This window comes from Pipra filicauda, unplaced genomic scaffold, assembly GCF_003945595.2.
Source record: "Pipra filicauda isolate LSUMZ 115617 unplaced genomic scaffold, ASM394559v2 scaffold677_size160692_pilon, whole genome shotgun sequence".
NCBI lineage: Eukaryota > Metazoa > Chordata > Aves > Passeriformes > Pipridae > Pipra > Pipra filicauda.
In genome coordinates this window covers 78,073-95,235 of record NW_024104839.1, presented here as the reverse complement: position 1 = coordinate 95,235, position 17,163 = coordinate 78,073, and the positions used below count along the sequence as shown (strand labels likewise).

The 17,163-nt window shown below is 51.8% G+C and overlaps 1 protein-coding gene across 1 annotated transcript; it reads left to right on the top strand.

Annotated features, from left to right (window-relative positions):
• The first annotated feature begins 1,887 nt into the window (after positions 1-1,887).
• Positions 1,888-13,703, top strand: IL10RB (interleukin 10 receptor subunit beta). Its single transcript, XM_027748855.2, has 7 exons — positions 1,888-2,212; positions 4,343-4,466; positions 5,764-5,933; positions 8,794-8,978; positions 10,769-10,919; positions 11,170-11,327; positions 12,740-13,703. The coding sequence occupies exons 1-7, from the start codon at positions 2,164-2,166 to the stop codon at positions 12,950-12,952; spliced, it is 1,050 nt and encodes a 349-aa protein (XP_027604656.2). The 5' UTR covers positions 1,888-2,163; the 3' UTR covers positions 12,953-13,703.
• The last annotated feature ends 3,460 nt before the right edge of the window (positions 13,704-17,163 follow it).

Below are 17,163 nucleotides of genomic sequence, written 5' to 3'. Positions count from 1 at the left end.
TTTTTTAGCCCTGTGACTGGATTTCTCTGAAACCTGGTTTGCTGGATGTTTTGCTGTATTTTTCTAGAGAAAGTGGATGAAGTGAAATAATGAAGGACAGAGAATACTTACAATACTTACAAAAGAGTGAATCGAGGCATTAAATACATTTTTATATCATTTTTTGCAATTATTGAATACCATTAAAATATTTTTATGGCATTTTAAAGTTCCTGTGCTGTACAGCTCTACTTAACATTTGCACTTCATAAATAGGACTTTTTTCATATCCCTGCTCGAATTTTACCTATGGCTCCTCCTGGCCTTAGAAAGTGTGAGTTAGCCTGCTAAGACCTTACTCCTTGTGTGAAGGGTTTTAGCTATTGCATAGCTGAAAAAAAAAACACTTTTTTCACCTTGTGTTGGTGTCTTAGGTCCTACTTTTCTGCCCCCGAGCAGTTTCTGGCTGCCGTGACTGGCAAATGGATTAAACCCCAACAAAAAACTGGTATTTTCAGTAATAGCTTGAGAAGAACCCTTTTTACTCTGAATAATAAAACTCCCCCTCCCTTCCCTTTGCTGGGGAGATGTTCTGGTGGAAGTTCTCTTCATCAGGCACTGCAGTGACAGGATAAGGAGTGATGGGTTCAAACTGGAAGAGGGAAATTCAGGTGAGAAATTGGGAAGAAACCCTTCCCTGGGAGGGTGGGGAGGCCCTGGCACAGGGTGCCCAGAGAAGCTGTGGCTGCCCCTGGATCCCTTGGAAGTGTCCAAGGGCAGGTTGGACGGGGCTTGGAGCACCCTGGACTGGTCAAGAACCATGGCAGGAGGTAGAATTAAATGATCTTTAAGGTCCCTCCCAACACAAACCGTTCCACAGTTCTCTAAGTAGCGGCGTGGGCACCTTTGGTGGGGGCCGGACCCTGCAGGTGGAAGATAAAGCTTTCCTCAGGTAGCATTTGCAGTGGGAAGTTCGCTCCACATCAGGTTTGATCCTGTATCTGTTTATGCGTTATTTATTTACCCGCTTCGTGCTGACCTCCCCTCTCCTCCTGCTGCCAGGCCTCAGAGCCGGCAGTGCCCGGCCGGGCATCAGCTCACACGCTGTAGTAGCGACCGACAGCTTCACTCCTGTCCCACTCCTGCCGGGCCGCTCCCGGCGCTGGGGACGAGCCTTCGGGAAGGGGAACGGGGCCGTGGCGAGGAGGGGAGGCTTTGGAAGGGCTGAGGTGACCTGGAGGGGTGCGGAGTTGGGCAGCCCCGGTGTCTGAGGGGGAACGGTCCCGCTGTCTGAGGGTGAACAGCCGGTGTCTGAGGGTGAAACTGCGGTGTCCGAGGGAGCAGCCCCGGTGTCTGAGGGGGAACCGCGGTGTCTGAGAAGGATCGGTCCCGCTGTCTGAGGGAGCAGCCCCGATGTCTGAGAGGGAACGGTCCCGGTGTCTGAGAGGGAACGGTCCCGGTGTCTGAGGGAGCAGCCCCGGTATCTGAGGGTGAACGCCCGGTGTCTGAGAGTGAACAGTCCTGCTGTCTGAGGGGAACCCCCGGTGTCTGAGGGTGAAAGTCCGGTGTCTGAGGGAGCAGTCCCGGTGTCTGAGACGAACTCCCGGTGTCTGAGGGAACAGTCTCGCTGTCTGAGGGGAACCCCCAATGTCTGAGGGAGCAGTCCCGGTGTCTGAGGGGAACCCCCGGTGTCTGAAGGAGCAGTCCCGGTATTTGAGGGTGAACGCCCAGTGTCCGAGAGGGAACAGTCCCGCTGTCTGAGGGGAACCCCCGTTGCCTGAGGGAGCAGCCCCGGTGCCCCGGGTGAACTCCCGGTGTCTGAGGGAGCAGCCCCGGTGCCCCGGGTGAACTCCCGGTGTCTGAGGGAGCAGCCCCGGTGCCCCGGGTGAACCCCCGGTGTCTGAGGGAGCAGCCCCGGTGCCCCGGGTGAACTCCCGGTGTCTGAGGGAGCAGCCCCGGTGCCCCGGGTGAACCCCCGGTGTCTGAGGGAGCAGCCCCGGTGTCCCGGGTGAACCCCCGGTGTCCTAGAGGGAACAGCCCCGGTGCCCTGGGTGAGCCCCCGCCCGAGGAGCCGCCGTGCCCGCCCCGCCCCGCCGGGAAGCCGGAAGGGTTTCGGGGCGGCCCCGCTCCCGCGGCGATGGCGCGACGGCCCCGCTGCAGCTGAGGGAGGCGCCGGGAGCCGCCATGGCCGCCGCCCTCAGGGGCGCGCTGTTCGGCGGGCTCCTGCTCTGCGGTGAGTCCGCCGGCGCTGGAGGGAGGGACGGAGGGACGGAGCGACCTCCCGGTCCCGCCTCGCCGCGGGGAAGGGGCGGCGGTGCCCCCGGGGAGGCGGGAGCGAGGGGCGCCTGAGCCGATGGGGTCGCCGGTGCCGTGAGGAGCCGAGAGTCCGGAGCGGGCGGGTGTGCCCTGTGGGGACAGCAGGGACAGCCCGGGGGGCGTGCAGGGCACCCGCCGGCGTTATTGCCCCGCGGTTCTGTCCGTGCTGGGAAACGGGCACGGTCCTGCCCGGGCTGGGACACGGGGCGAGTCCCGGCCGGGAAAGGCGGGTGTGGGGGCGAAGCCGCGCTCCGGGGGCTCGGTGTCACTGTGCGGGACAGGGCTCGGTGTCACTGTAGGACAACGACTGTCCCTGACAGGAGGGGGGAGCCGGGGGGGGTCGGGCTCTGCTGCCAGGGAACAAGGGACAGGAGGAGAGGGAACGGCCTCCAGCTGTGCCAGGGGAGGCTCAGGTGGGACAGGAGGAGGAATTTCCTGCTGGAAAGGGTGGTGAGGCCTTGGCAGGGGCTGCCCAGGGAGGTTTGGAGTGCCCAGCCCTGGAGGTGTCCCAGGAAGGCCTGGCCGTGGCACTCAGTGCTCTGGGCTGGGGGACAAGGTGGGGATGGGGCACAGGGGGGATCCATGGGCTGGGAGGGCTTTTCCAGCCTCAGGGATCCTGGGATTCTGTGCACAAACCTTAAACCCTCAGAAGTATTTCTTCATATCTCGCCGTCCACATTGCACAATAAAACAATTTACCTGGAGATTGTTGAGGTAGGAAATGCTGCAGGGAAAGGAGCCTTGCCTTTTCCTGGCAATTTACATGCCTATCTCAGACCTCATCCTGAAAGCAGGGGCAGCGCTCCAAGAAAGCTGGAGAGGGACTTTGGACAAGGAGCTGGAGGGACTGAAAAAAGGGGAATGGCTTCCCACTGCCAGAGGGCAGGGTTAGATGGGATATTGGGAAGGAATTCCTGGCTGGGAGGGTGGGGAGGCCCTGGCCCAGGTTGCCCAGAGAAGCTGTGGCTGCCCCTGGATCCCTGGAAGTGTCCAAGGCCAGGTTGGACGGGGCTTGGAGCCACCTGGGCTATGGAAGGTGTCTCTGCCCATGGCAGGGAGTAGGATGAGATGATCTTTAAGGTCCCTCCCAACTCAAACCCTTCTGTGATTCTCATTTCTGTGTTTGTGATGTGCCGTGTGTTTGAGTTGATTTGTTGGGTGCGAGGTCAACACTGTAGGGATTGAGTCTGAAATAGTTTTTATTTAAGCCCGGGTTAGATTTCAAACTCCTGTCTGCCAAAGGCAGGTAACTGGCACATTAATTTCATTTATTTCTGCAGCCACTGGCCCTTAGGGACATGGTTTAGGGACTGGCTGACCTTGAAGTTCTCTTCCAACCTTGATAATTCTGTGAACTGTTAACATATAAATTGTGTTATTTATCTCACAACATCTGTCATCAGGTTTGACACCTGTGACATGTAAGGCCTGATCTCATCTGGCAGGGTTTGTTTGCATTGCTCATTTGTGTTGCAATAATGAGCTGGAATCTTTTCTATTTCAGTTTCAATACCAGCAATTATTTAAAGATCATTAAATCATGATAGTAATGGACTGATCATCGATACTTTACACTGTTTTGGGGGTTCTTTTATTCAGTTCCAAGCAAAGAAAACAGCTGTTCTTGTCACTTGTGAATAGTGCTGATTAATGATTATTATATTGAATAACTCACCTTCACAGGTGTTTCTGGTTTATCTCTGCTTATCATTCCCCACACCCTGTTATTCCCATAGTGCTGCTGGAGCAGTGCTTCCAAACGTTTGGGTTTGCCAGTCTCAGGGAGAGTTCATGCCCTGGGTGCTGGGCAGTGCCAGGTCAGCCGTGCCCAGGAAATGGTGGTGTCATAAACACTTACTGGAAGTCACTGGTGCTGGTAACTCGTTTGTGTTGCACAAGCTCCGAGGGCAGGGGAGGCACTGGGGTGTAAATTAATGGTGTGGAGGCCTGGTTTGAAAGGAGCAGCTGAGGCAGGAGCTGCGTTTAGAGCTGGGCTGGCTGAGGAGTGGCCGAGGAGCTGAGCTGTGTGTTTGGATTGCTCCCGCAGTGGCTGGAAGGCTGCCAAGGCCCAGGAACGCCAGGATCACCTCGGTCAATCTGCAGAGCACTTTGCAGTGGGAGGCGCCGAGGTTCCCCCGGGGGAACATCACCTACACTGTCCGCTACAGGAGGTGGGTCTGGGGCTTTGCTTTCTTTGATTCACAGTGTACAGCTCTGAGCGTGTTTGTGATTTGTTTCCTCTTCGGAGGACAATCAGGAGCTGCCCCTTTCTTTTAGCTTGTGAGAGGCTTCTCTGCTGGGCTAAGAACAGGGCAGAGGCATTTTCTGTGCCTTCACACCCCAGGCAGCTTTGTACCTTTTATTTTTGGAACGGGAAACACCTTTTGACAATGGATGTTATTCACTCTGTGTGTGGTTTATCATGTAGCTGTTACCTGTGATTCAAGAGACTGCGTCCTGCTGAGCATTTGCTCCTTCCCTGACCTCTCAGATGGAGCCACCCAGTGCCACCCCCTGCCATGGGCAGGGACACCTTCCATATCCCAGATTGCTCCAAGCCCTGTCCAACCTGGCCTTGGACACTTCCAGGGATCCAGGGGCAGCCACAGCTTCTCTGGGCAACCTGGGCCAGGGCCTCCCCACCCTCCCAGCCAGGAATTCCTTCCCAATATCCCATCTATCCCTGCCCTCTGGCAGTGGAAGCCATTCCCCCTTGTCCTGTCCCTCCATCCCTTGTCCCCAGTCCCTCTCCAGCTCTTCTGGAGCCCCTTTGGGCACAGGAGGGGACTCTGAGGTCTCCTTGGAGGCTTCTGTTCCTGCTTAGTTTAAAGAAGATTTTTGGGGGTTTGGTAGCTGTTACCTTTTGGTCACTTCATCCCTAGGTGGACTTTGGATGCCAACCATAAAGAGTATAATATATTAAATATCATATCATGTATTATCAAGGCCAGGTTGGACGGGGCTTGGAGCAACCTGGGCTAGTGGGAGGTGTCCCTGCCCATGGCAGGGGTGGGACTGGGTGAGCTTTAAGGTCCCTCCCAACCCAAAACTTCTGTGATTCTATTCTACAAACAGTTCCTGGTCACTTGTCAGGCTCTGTTTTCTCTGGCTTCTCCATATATGCATATCTTGGAGACAGCTCTGAACAGGTCCCCACCGGACAGCAGTGCCCTGCACAGTGGTTTGGCTGAGTATTTGCAGGCTCCTCTGATCACTCCTGTCTGGTGAATCGAGTGTTGTAACCACTGTCAGGAAAGGGGCATCTGTTCACTGACTCAGAATTTTAACCCCTCTCACAGATTTGTGGATGCACATGAAATCCTTCGTGTGGTTCTCGCACACTGGATGTGTATGTTCGTGTTCCTGAGTCCTGACCGGCCGTCCCCAGAGCCCTGCTGTTCCGCAGGAGGCCGAGAGGGGGGTCGGGTGCAATTTGTCCATCCCGTAACCGCGTTTCTCTCCCCGCAGCGTCGTTCTCCCGGGAGACACGTTCGAGCTGCTGCGGAGCGGGCTGAGGGCCACACACTGCGACGTGTCCTGGCTCTGGGAGTACGGCAACTACACCCTGCAGCTGCGGGCCCAGGCGGGGCAGGGCCGCTCGCCATGGGTCACCCTCAGCTTCAGCCCCATGCACGACAGTAAGGCCCCCCTGCCCTTCCCCGGTGCCCCCCGCAGCCGGGGTGCCCTTCCCCCGGGCACCCAGGAGAGCAGCTGCAGGGTGCAGGTCGGTTCTGGACTGAATCACCTGGAAAATCGTAGTTGTAACACTTGAAGGCAGAAAGCAGAGTAGGTTCGCTGTTACACATTTGTAACCTGCAGTCTCTTTTGAGGAGATTTTCTAAGAGAGTGGCTTTCTTCCCTTAAAATAAGGATCATTTCAGTTTTACAGCCAGGGAGAGGTTGTCTTCTAGGAATCAGACTTCCTATATGTCTAAATGAATTCACTTGGACAAGGGCCTGGAGGGACAGGACACAGGGAATGGCTGCTCAGTGCCAGAGGGCAGGGTTAGATGGGATATTGGGAAGGAATTGTTCCCTGTGAGGGTGGGGAGGCCCTGGCACAGGCTGCCCAGGGAAGCTGTGGCTGCCCCTGGATCCCTGGAAGTGTCCAAGGCCAGGTTGGACAGGGCTTGGAGCAACCTGGGCTGGTGGAAGGTTGCTTCCTCATTGCTTTTCCAGACAAAATGCTTTCTTTTTATTTTTGTCTTCATTCCAAAAACCCCAGTTTCACAGGGAAAGATTAATTTTCAGTCAAGAAAACTTGCTTGCCCAGTATTCACAATATATACACAATATTGCCATTCTCTTAGTGAAGCTTTACACTCTTCTGGGAGGGAAGATTTAGGCATAGCCTTGATTAGAGTGCACAGCACAGGCGTTAATTGTGTTGCTGAGCTTGGCAGTGAGAGTGGGTTTTACCACTGAGCATCCTGTGGTTTGTACATTCTTACTCTAATCATGAACAAAAATGAAAATATTTTAGATTATTTAGTTCATGTTACCCAGTGCTTTTTTCTCCTCACAGCCATTAACACAAAATCACACAGGAAGCTTCTGTTCCACACCTCACCTTGGAGAAAAACCTTTACAAATATGATTTTATTCTTGCCCCACCTCCACTCGCTTGAATTTCATCATTCTTGGATTTCAGAGTGGAATTTTACATTTAACAGCATTGTTTTTCCAAAGGCTCTTATTGGTTATCTCTTTAAAACAGATAATTGTGACACAGTTTAACCTGCCCAGCACAGAAGCACTGAAACATGGTGTGGAAAAATTACAATTCTGAAGGTATAAACTACAGCCAGAAGAAAATGTAATAAAAAGTGTGGATGGGTTCTCAGAGTGGAGAGAAAACCAGTAAATCATTCACAGAGGTGTATATGTTTGACATATATTTGAAAGAGCCTGTGGCCTTGGGAGCTGGCTTGGCTTTGGGAAGGCAGCTTAATCCTGAATGGGAAAGTCAGGGACTAAAAGTACTGGCAGGAAAGCTGGGAGCACTGGGCAGTGGGCAAATCCCCAGGGAGGATGGGAGGGTTTGTGGTGTTGCCACGGCTGGTGAGAGGGTGTCACATAAAGGTGTGTGAGATTCTGTGACTCCTCTCTGTGCTGGGCTCACCTGACCTGCTGCAGAGAGCTCTGGGGGTCCTGGTGGATGACAAGTCATCCATGATCCATCAGGGTGCCCTGGGGGCCGGGGGGACATTGGGGTCCTGGGATGCATCAGGAAGAGCATTGGAGCAGGTCAGGGAGGGGATCCTGCCCCTCTGCTCGCCCCGTGAGGCACAGCTGGAGTGTTGTGTTCAGTTCTGGGCTCCACGGTCCAGGGAACACAAGGAGCCACTGCAGAGGGTCCAGGAGGGCCCCAAGGATGCTGAGGGGTCTGGAGCATCTCCCTGCTGAGCAGAGGCTGCGGGAGCTGGGCCTGCTCAGTCTGGAGAAGGGAAGGCTCCCAGGGGATCCATCACTCCTCACCAGTGTCTCCCAGGGGGTCAGAGCACGGTCCCAGACTCTGCTCAGTGGTGCCAGTGCCAGGGGGAGGAGCAATGGCCAGAAACTAAAACACAACAGGAGGAAAAACTTCTTTCCACTGAGGGTGGCAGAGCCTGGAGCAGCTGCCCGGGGAGGCTGTGGAGTCTCCTCTCTGGAGACATTCCAACCCCACCCGGCCATGGTGACCCTGCCTGGGCAGGGAGTGGGACTGGATCATCTCCAGAGGTCCCTGCCAGCCCTGACAGTTCTGGGATTCTGTTCTTATTTCTGCTGGTGCTTCTGTAAGGAATTCCACACTGTGCTGTAGGATTAGCCTGAGAAAACCAGGGGCACCAAGACCGTCCTCATGTTATTGTTCCTGAGTTCAAGAAATGTTCATGAGCATTGTAGGAATGTACAGCCCTGTGATGCATCTAGAGGCAACCAGAGTTTGCTGGAATTATAAGGGATTTATGGAATTATGAGTTACTCATGAAATAATTTAGGTAGTGCCACAATGCCATAACAAGGACAAGCCATTTACAGGAGGCAAGGGCATAACCTTCAGTTTAAGGAAGACAACCAGTAACACACAGAGCAATAATTCAAAGGTTTCTGGTTTTCAAAATAATCACAGTAGAAAAAAACCCATTAAAACACTTTACTAGAGGGTCTCCTGAGGAAAAACAGATGTTGTGACAGCTTGGCCCAGAAGGAGAAGTGAGTAATAACCATGGAAATAGTCCTTCCTCTCCCAGGAGTCACCACAGCTGGCAAAAGGGAACTGAGCTAATCCAGGGCATGGGGAATGGAGTCTGCACTGGTGTCTGTTGTTTAACTGTGAAAAAATAACCCCCTTTCCAGACCTCTCCACGAGGAAAGGATTTATTTGTGCCTGACCCGTGAAAAGACATCGCTTTCTTCCAACAGATAAATTTATTTCAAATGTGGGCTGTACAAAAATGTCAAATTGAAACGAATGTGAAGCTGAATTCCCCTCTTTTTTCTCTTCCCCCCCCGCAGCAGTGATTGGGCCCCCTGAAGTGAAGGTGGAGTCGGAGTCTGGGGCCCTGCACGTGGATTTCTCGGGCCCCTTTGCTGAGCACAAGCAGGACAGGTGGTCTCTGAGGCAGTACTACGGCTCGTGGGGCTACAGGATCCTGTACTGGAAGAAAGGCACCACTACAGACCCCACCTCTGCTTCCAGGGTAGGGGGACTTTGATCTCTGCTTTTCCTGGGAAAATACCATCCTGGTGAGGCTCTGAAAGCTCCTGGAGGCCCTGGCACAGGCTGCCCCTGGATCCCTGGAAGTGTCCAAGGCCAGGCTGGACAGGGCTTGGAGCAGCCTGGGCTGGTGGAAGGTGTCCCTGCCCATGGCAGGGGTGGCACTGGGTGGGCTTTAAAGTCCTTCCCAACCCAAACCAGTGTGGGATTCTGACAGGGCTGAGGTACAAATAGATCTCTACTAATTACAGTGTAATCAAGCCCAGTCACTACAACAGTGGCTGGGAGCACAGGGCAGGGGGCTGTGTAGTTAAACAGTAGCATGGATGGAATTTTCTCTTTCCATAATTACAAATAACTGCTACATTATGAGAGTTTATTCCCTCTTCAGGAAACTTTGGGCTTTGAATCCCCCCAAATGGGTGAGGCCTTACATTGACTGTGCTCACCTCTCCAATTTCTGCCTGTGTAATTCACTTTCTCCCTCTCATGAACAGTCTCTTCCACAGGCAAATGTGTTACTCAGCCCCAAAGGCTTCTCCATACACAGTGCCTGGAGAAAGATGATAAATAATAAAATAATTATAGGATCATGTGTTCTATTACAGGAAAAGAGGAAGCCTCAGACCAGCAGACACCAGTCACTGTCTAATTAGTGCTTTTCACGTCAGCACAGTTTTCACAGAATGGGGCTGCACTGTGTATAATTCTGATTTGTGTTTGTTACCCTGCACAATTCAGTTCCAGAAAATGAGGAATCATCATCTCCCAAAAAGCAGAGCTTTTTTTTGCAATTCCCAGGTTTGCAATTCCCATCCTCCTAGAAAGGAAGGTATTTCTGCATGTGGGGTGCAAACTCGGAGGGATTTGCCAGAGGAAGCAGGAACTGCAGTCAGGATCTGCGCTTGTAACACTTCTGGGGCTGGGTCTGAGTGATTTTCTAGGGATCAAAGAAGCAAAGGGCAGAGACTGTGTAACTTCACAATTTATTTTTGGAGTGTGTGATTGCTCAGAGATTGAAACCTGGCTATGGAGTCTCCTCAGGCTGAGAAAGGCTCTGTTACTGCAGAACAGGACATTGTAGGGACCCCTTTACTCTGCACTTACAGGGACATGACTGACTGTGCCTCTAAACAGCAAGTTCTGCTGTCAGTCATCCCACAGCCTGCAGAAGCCTTTTTCTCTCTTTTTTTTGGTTTTCCTTTTGTCTGGATCACAGAGTCACAGAATTGTGAAGGTTGGAAAAGCCCCCTCAGATCACCAAGTCCAACCCTTAACCCAGCACTGTGTTCACCACTAAACTGTGTCCCTGAGTGCCACATCCACACGTTTTTGAACTCTTCCAGGGATGGTGATTCAACCATTTCCCTGGGCAGCCTGTGCCAGGGCTTGACAACTTTTTTGGTGAAGAAATTTTCCCTACTTTATTTTCCAGTCTAAAACTCCCCTGGCACAGCTTGAGGCCGTTTCCTCTTGTCCTGTTCACCCATCCCACTTGCTGCCTCTCCAGTTAGATTCTGTTTGTCTGTAGCAGTGCTCTCAGTTGATCTCAGTTGCTTGGGGGACAGTTTCTGTCTGCAAACTTATCTCATTTATCTCTTCTCATTAGCCTAAAACTTCATTAATGCTGCTAGAAACAGCCAGAAGGTCACTGGTGGGAGTGGTTTCACAGTACTCTTGTAACTGTAATTGTCATTCCTTAGCTAATTCCTTAGCTATTCCAGTCACTGCTGTCATGCTCTTCACATTTGTGGTGTTTTTCTCTGTCTGTAGGTCTCCCAGGTAGATACCCAACACAACTCTGAAATCCTGTCCCAGCTGGAGCCATGGACATGTTACTGTGTCCAAGTGCAGGCGGTGATTCCCGACTGGAACAAGATAGGGGAGCTGAGCAGGGAGCTGTGTGAGAAGACAACCCACAATGGTAATGCCTGGGGCAGCAGGGGGGGAACTGGGAAATCATGGAATCACACACCAGGTCGGACTGGGAGGGACCTTAAGGCTCATCCCTTTCTCCGTGGGCAGGGACACCTTCCGCTGGCTCAGGTTGCTCCAAGCCCTGTCCAGCCTGGCCTGGGACACTCCCAGGGCTGGGGCATTCCAGAGGGAAAGTGATCATTTGAAAGGAATCCCTCAGCAATGGAGCTGAAATCATTTCCCCTCCTCTCTTGCAGGTGTCACTCCCGTGTGGGTGGTTGTGACAGTGCTCCTTGGCTCCATGCTGGCCGTGGCCACCGCCGTCCCTGTCTGCTTCTTCTCCCTTTTTTACCTCATCCGACTCACCAAACATGTTTTCTGCCCTTCGTATATTTTCCCACAACACTTGAAAGAGGTTTGTTTTCTGCCTAACACACGAAAGTCAGCCTTTTCAGCAGAACCACGTGCTTTTCCAAGGCTCTCGGTGCCAAAACCTTCAGATGTTCTTTTATTTTGCCCTATTCCATTTGCACCTGATTGCCAGCAAACTGTAATTTGTAATAAGTAGCTTTATATGGCTCAGAAACAGGATGTTTTCCTTCGTTTTAAAGTGAGAGAATAACAGGTGTCAACTTCAGTTCCCCATTTAACTGGTGAGCAACTGAGATCTCTGTCTCTCCTGCCTCATTTGGGGCTTAAAATAGCACATTTGTTCTCCTGCAACAAAGTTCTGTGACCAGTGCAATAACGAGTTTTAACTTCAGTGAAGAGTGTAGGGAAGTAAACCTGGACCAGGCCAAGTGTCCCAGAGACACCTGGGCTGGGGGAAGGTGTCCCTGCCCATGGCAGGGATTGGAACTGGGTGAGCTTTCAGAGAATCTCTGATCCTCTGGAATCTGAAAATTCCAGATCAAAGGAGGCAGTGAACGTTCACCTGGCCACGGACCCTGTTACACACAGAGGGCACAGAAGGGCTGCAGCAGATCCCCTCCAAGAAACAAGGATGTGCATGTGACTGCATGTGAGTGCCAGCACATTGCAAATCACAGTTTGCTAGAAAAACCTAATAGTCCAGCAGTATTAATACCTGTGTTTATTTTTTTAATTACACTGAGCAGGATTCCTGGTAGGGCAGTTTGTTTCTTGTGCAAAATTCAATTCAGAATTATTTCTTCTTAGGGCCCCCCAAGATGATGAGGGGGATGGAGCCCCTCTGCTCTGAGGAAAGGCTGAGAGAGCTGGGACTGTTCAGCCTGGAGAAGAGGAGGCTGTCCCAGCCTGGCAGCAGAGCAGGCAGGGCAGGAAAGTGTCCTCTCTCAGTACCAAAATGAAGCCATTTCCTCACTGAACCCCATGGCCCTGCACATCCCCCTCCCTCACCTTGGCCAAAAGGTTATTGTTCAAGGAGACATTTCAAGCGTCCCTCTGATGTCTCTGCTCTCTGAGGTGGCACAAACAAGTCACATTTCCCGTAGGTATTTAACAGATCTCTCTGTGAACTCCTTCCCCTCAGACAAATCACAGTTTTCAGTGTTTGTTTCACATCAAACCTGGTATTTGATTTTTTTTCAAGGAAGTTTCTATCCCAAAGAAGTCACTCACCCCTGGGGTTATTCTTCCAAATAAAGGCACTCCCAGTTTGCTCCCAAGCCTGAACAGGATGTTAGAGAGGATGTGACATTGTTGTCCCTCTGGGACTTGTGAGGACTGAGAAAACCGACTGATGTGTGGAAAACAATATCTTGGTTTAACAGTAACAGTATTTCTGAGCAAACAGGATGGTCCAGCCAGTGCAACCTAATTCTCATTTCCTCTTTTTTCCCACAGTTCTTGAGCAAACCTCCCACTGCTCCACAGTCCTTCTCTCCACTTCCACAAGAAGAACATCTTATTTGTGACAAGCTGACTGTCATTCCAGAAGATTCCCAAAATCCCAGGGATGAGGCTGAGGATGAGGCCAGCGAGACACCAGAGCACCCCCAGGGCTCTGAACAAGGAGATTCCGACTCAGGAGTAGGAACAGCTTCAGGGGAGACCTAAATGCTTCCTTGGAAAAGGAAAACAAAGGCACTGTTGGGTTTATCTCCTTATTGCTGCTTTCTTCAGACAGTAAAAATCCATAGACAAAGGTGTGGGCACAGACTTTTGACAGAATCATTTTAGTTTTTTTAAAGTACAAGAAACTTGGCTATAAATGAGGAGCTAAATGATACACAATCACTGCCACTGCTGGTTGTGGCTCCCTAAGGAGTTGTGGCAATACCTGGCACTGATTATGACATTAAAAAGCAATTTTAATATATATATATTAAAAGTACTAGTTAACTCTGATGAACTATTTATTGCAAAAACTAAGCAAAATATTTGTAAAAGAAAAGCATATTTTGTAAAGAAAGACCTGATCTGATTTATTTTTTCTTATGAAAAATTATATGTGTTTTTAAGGATGTCCCCAGAGGCATCATCTTTTACTGAATTGTTTTCTACCTGCTGCAAAATTGTGAAGGTTTTAGGATGGGGTGAACTGAAGTCTGTGGAAAACTCGGCAGCTAAAGTGGGAGTTAAATTAGGTTCATTTTGTTTATCTGTTGATGTGTATTCTTAATGGAAAAATGTCAGTCTGGGGAGCTGGGTCTCCCTGTGCACAGTCCTGCCCAGGGTCCTACCCAGGGCTTTACAAAGGTTTATATAAAGGTTTGACCCAACACTGGGGCAGAGAGTGCCATTAACTGGCATTTGTGTGTTATTACATCAAAATGAGAGTGAAAAATTAAATTGTCAGCAAAAGGAACCTGCCACGAGTGAAGTGTGTCTGGGTCACCCCTCCAAGGATACCAGTCCAGCTCCCCGTGGGATCCCTGTCCCTTCTCCCACACAGTTTCTTATATATGTTCTTTTTCTTTTTTTGCTTTCAGATAAACAAACCCCTCCTGGCACAACACCCCCTGCCTGTGTGAGCTGGCTGGGCAGCTCTGGCAGAGGAGAGGGGGAGAATTCCCTGCCCTTTCCTCCCTCCCAGCACAAGCAGCTTTCCTCCCTCTGGCAGCTGGTTTTGTAGGAAGGGCAGGAGTTCCCATCTGTTGGATGTGGCTGGAATCAGGTCCTGCTGAGGGCAGAGATGAGGCTGTGCTGCTTCATTCAAAAGCCAAACTGGGGGAGAGAGGAAACACCAACCTTGGCTGGTCAGAGATATTTTGGGTTCAGATTAAAGCAGCGAAAGTGTCTGCAAGAACATCACCTGGCACAGGGTGCTCAGAGAAGCTGTGGCTGCCCCTGGATCCCTGGAAGTGTCCAAGGCCAGGTCCTCAGGATCCTGCTTCCTCTTCCAGCACATCCAGCCCCATGGGGACAGGGAGGGTTTGTCCCCAGCACTTTGTGTGTTTGACTGGTCGTTGATGTGGAACGTGGGGTCTGGTAAAGCAAGAGGGTTGAAGTTCAGGTGAGCTCACCTTTAACCTCCTGTCTGTGTCATCCCCAGAAAGCCTTTAGAGGGTGAATTCCAAAATGAACTGGAATCAGCCTGGAGAAGAGGAGACCTTAGAGCCCTTCCAGCCCTTCCCCAGAGCAGGGACACCTTCCACCAGTTTGCTCAGAACCCCATCCAGCCTTGCCTTGAGCACCTCCAGGGATTTAAGAGCTCCTAAAAGCAGTCCAGATGTGTTTCTTCAGAGTGACCTGCAGTCAGTTTGATTTGCTTCAGAAGCCTTCCTGTCCCAAACCAAGTCCTTCCAGGAAATCCTTTGGAGGTGAGAGGCCTCTTCTTCAGCCACAGCTTCCCTGAGAGCCACAAAAGGGGCCTGGGCACAAGGTGGCCTCTGGCTGTGCCCACATGGGCTGGGTGGCCCCCCAGGCCCCCCAGGCACCTGGTGCCTCTTCAGAGAACAATAATTTAGAGGAGAGTTAATCCTGAGCTGAGCTTGTGGGAACTGTGATGGCAATGAACCAACAAACCAGGGGAACTGAGCTGGGTCAGGATTTAAACTGCCAGGTACAGGGGGAGGCTGCTCCCTCTGGCACGGAGTGTCCTGGCCAAGGGAGGAGGGACACAGACCATTCTGGAGACCTGGGGGTTATTGGAAAGCTATTCCCAAATATATTTACTGAATTGCACAGCAGAGAAGAGTGATTAAGGAATAGGGAGACAGGGAAAACTGTGGGAGAGGAGTCTGGGCTTGTGGTGAGCAAAACAGATCCTAGAGGAGGGCAGTGAGGGAAGGCAGTGAGGGAAGGGACTGTTCAGCCAGTTCCAGTCAAGGGAGGGGAGTGAGAATTCAGGGACAAGGAGAAACCAGAGCCCAGGACCAACCAAGGGACCAGGGACACCCTCCAGCTCCACATCCTTTACCTCTCCATACTGGTGACTTTGGTGTCCTCCCTGCCCAGCAGGTCCTGGAGGTTCCAGGAAAGGCTGTCTGGCTGCCAAGTGCAAATGCAGAATGAGTCCCACTGAGCAGCAGAGCCAGAAAGGCTTTCAGAAATACCCATCATGAGCTGTGGAAAAGGCTTTTAAATAGGTTCTTAACCAGAAATTCAGGATAAGGGTTTGTGGTAGCAATTCGTGCCTTTTTTCCTGAGGGGGGTTGGGCAACAGCCATTAATGACTTGGCAGAACGTCACTTTGTAGGATTCTCCAGTTACTGAATAAGTGGCACAGAGGCTCCTTCCCTTAATACTGCTGCTGTGAAAAGAAAGGTGCAAAGAGCTGTTTTCCAGGAAGAACAGCCAGGCTTGGCTGCCCATCCGTGTGCAGTGCACTGGGAAGATTCCCTCCTTGGAGCCTGGGTTCCCCGAACTCGGCACGTCTGCAGGCCCCTCCTGCAGAACACTGCGGGCCTGGCACGGTGCCGGGCTGGCAAAGACAAATGAGACCCCACTGGGGAGCCCTGCAGAGGAAACCTCGCTCCAGCAGCAGGGTGTGCATCAGGGACACTGGGATTTCACCCTGGAGAAAGCACCAGACCAGAGAATCCATTTAATAACTCTCAGTTCTTCCCTTTTCCCATCAGCTCCGCCATCACATCACTCAAATCTCGTCTCTAATTTCTATTCCCTTCTCTCTGCTCCTGTTGTTTACGTGACACTTCTTGAAACTACACTGGAAGTTCCTCAGAGCAGGGACTTTTCCAGTCAGTGTGAGGAACATTGTGACAAAGAGGATTAAATGACACCAGGAGCTTTGCACAGGGGCTGGATTTTCAGCCCTGCTGACCTACAGGTGAAACCAGGCTCTGAAACTGCCCCACGAGAGCACAGCTTGCTGATCATAATGGAATTTCAGGCTCCAGGGAGACCTGAGAGCCCCTTCCAGGGCCTAAAGGGGCTCCAGGAGAGCTGGAGAGGGACTGGGGACAAGGGATGGAGGGACAGGACAAGGGGCTTTAAGCTGAAAGAGAACAGATTTAGAGGGGATATTGGGAAGGAATTCCTGGCTGGGAGGGTGGGCAGGCCCTGGCCCAGGTTGCCCAGAGCAGCTGTGGCTGCCCCTGGATCCCTGGGAGTGTCCAAGGCCAGGTTGGACGGGGCTTGGAGCACCCTGGGCTGGTGGAAGGTGTCCCTGCCCATGGCAGGGGTGGCACTGGATGGGCTTTAGGGTCCCTCCCAGCCCAAGCATTCTCTGATTCTGTGACTCTAAATATTGTCTATGAAGATGAAAGTTGTAGATATATTCCAATTAAGCTTTTTGAAGGTATCAGGAAGGTCTCCACGGGCTGTAAAAAGGGAGGTTGGTGACAAGTTTTCCACATTCTTCCAGCCTGTTTGGTGCAAATTCTGGCACTTCTGTCCTTCAAAACCTCATCCCAGAATCCCCAAGGCTGGCAGAGCCCTTCAGGATCATCCAGTCCCACCCTAACTGAGCACCACCAGGATCACCCCTAATCCCTGTCCCCAAGGGCCACATCCAGACACCTCTGGAACACAGAGACAGGGACTCTTCCACCTCCCTGGGCAACTTATCCCAGTGCCTGACCAGAAAGATAATCCTTCCTGCTTTTCAGCACAAGCAAGGCCGTGTGGAGAGAGGGCCCAGTGCTGGGAACAGTCTCAGGAGGACAAGAAACACCCTCTGTGAAGGAAGGTGGGCTTGTGTGGGCCAGGAAAGGAAGTCTGAGGGCAACATAACGTGAAAGGCTCCAAAGATGTGAAAAGCTTCCAAAACCAGGGAATTGTTCACCTGTGCTTCATGTCCAAGAGAGATGTCAGAGCAGTGACACGATGGCAACAAAACAGAGATAAGGAAAAGGTTTCTAACG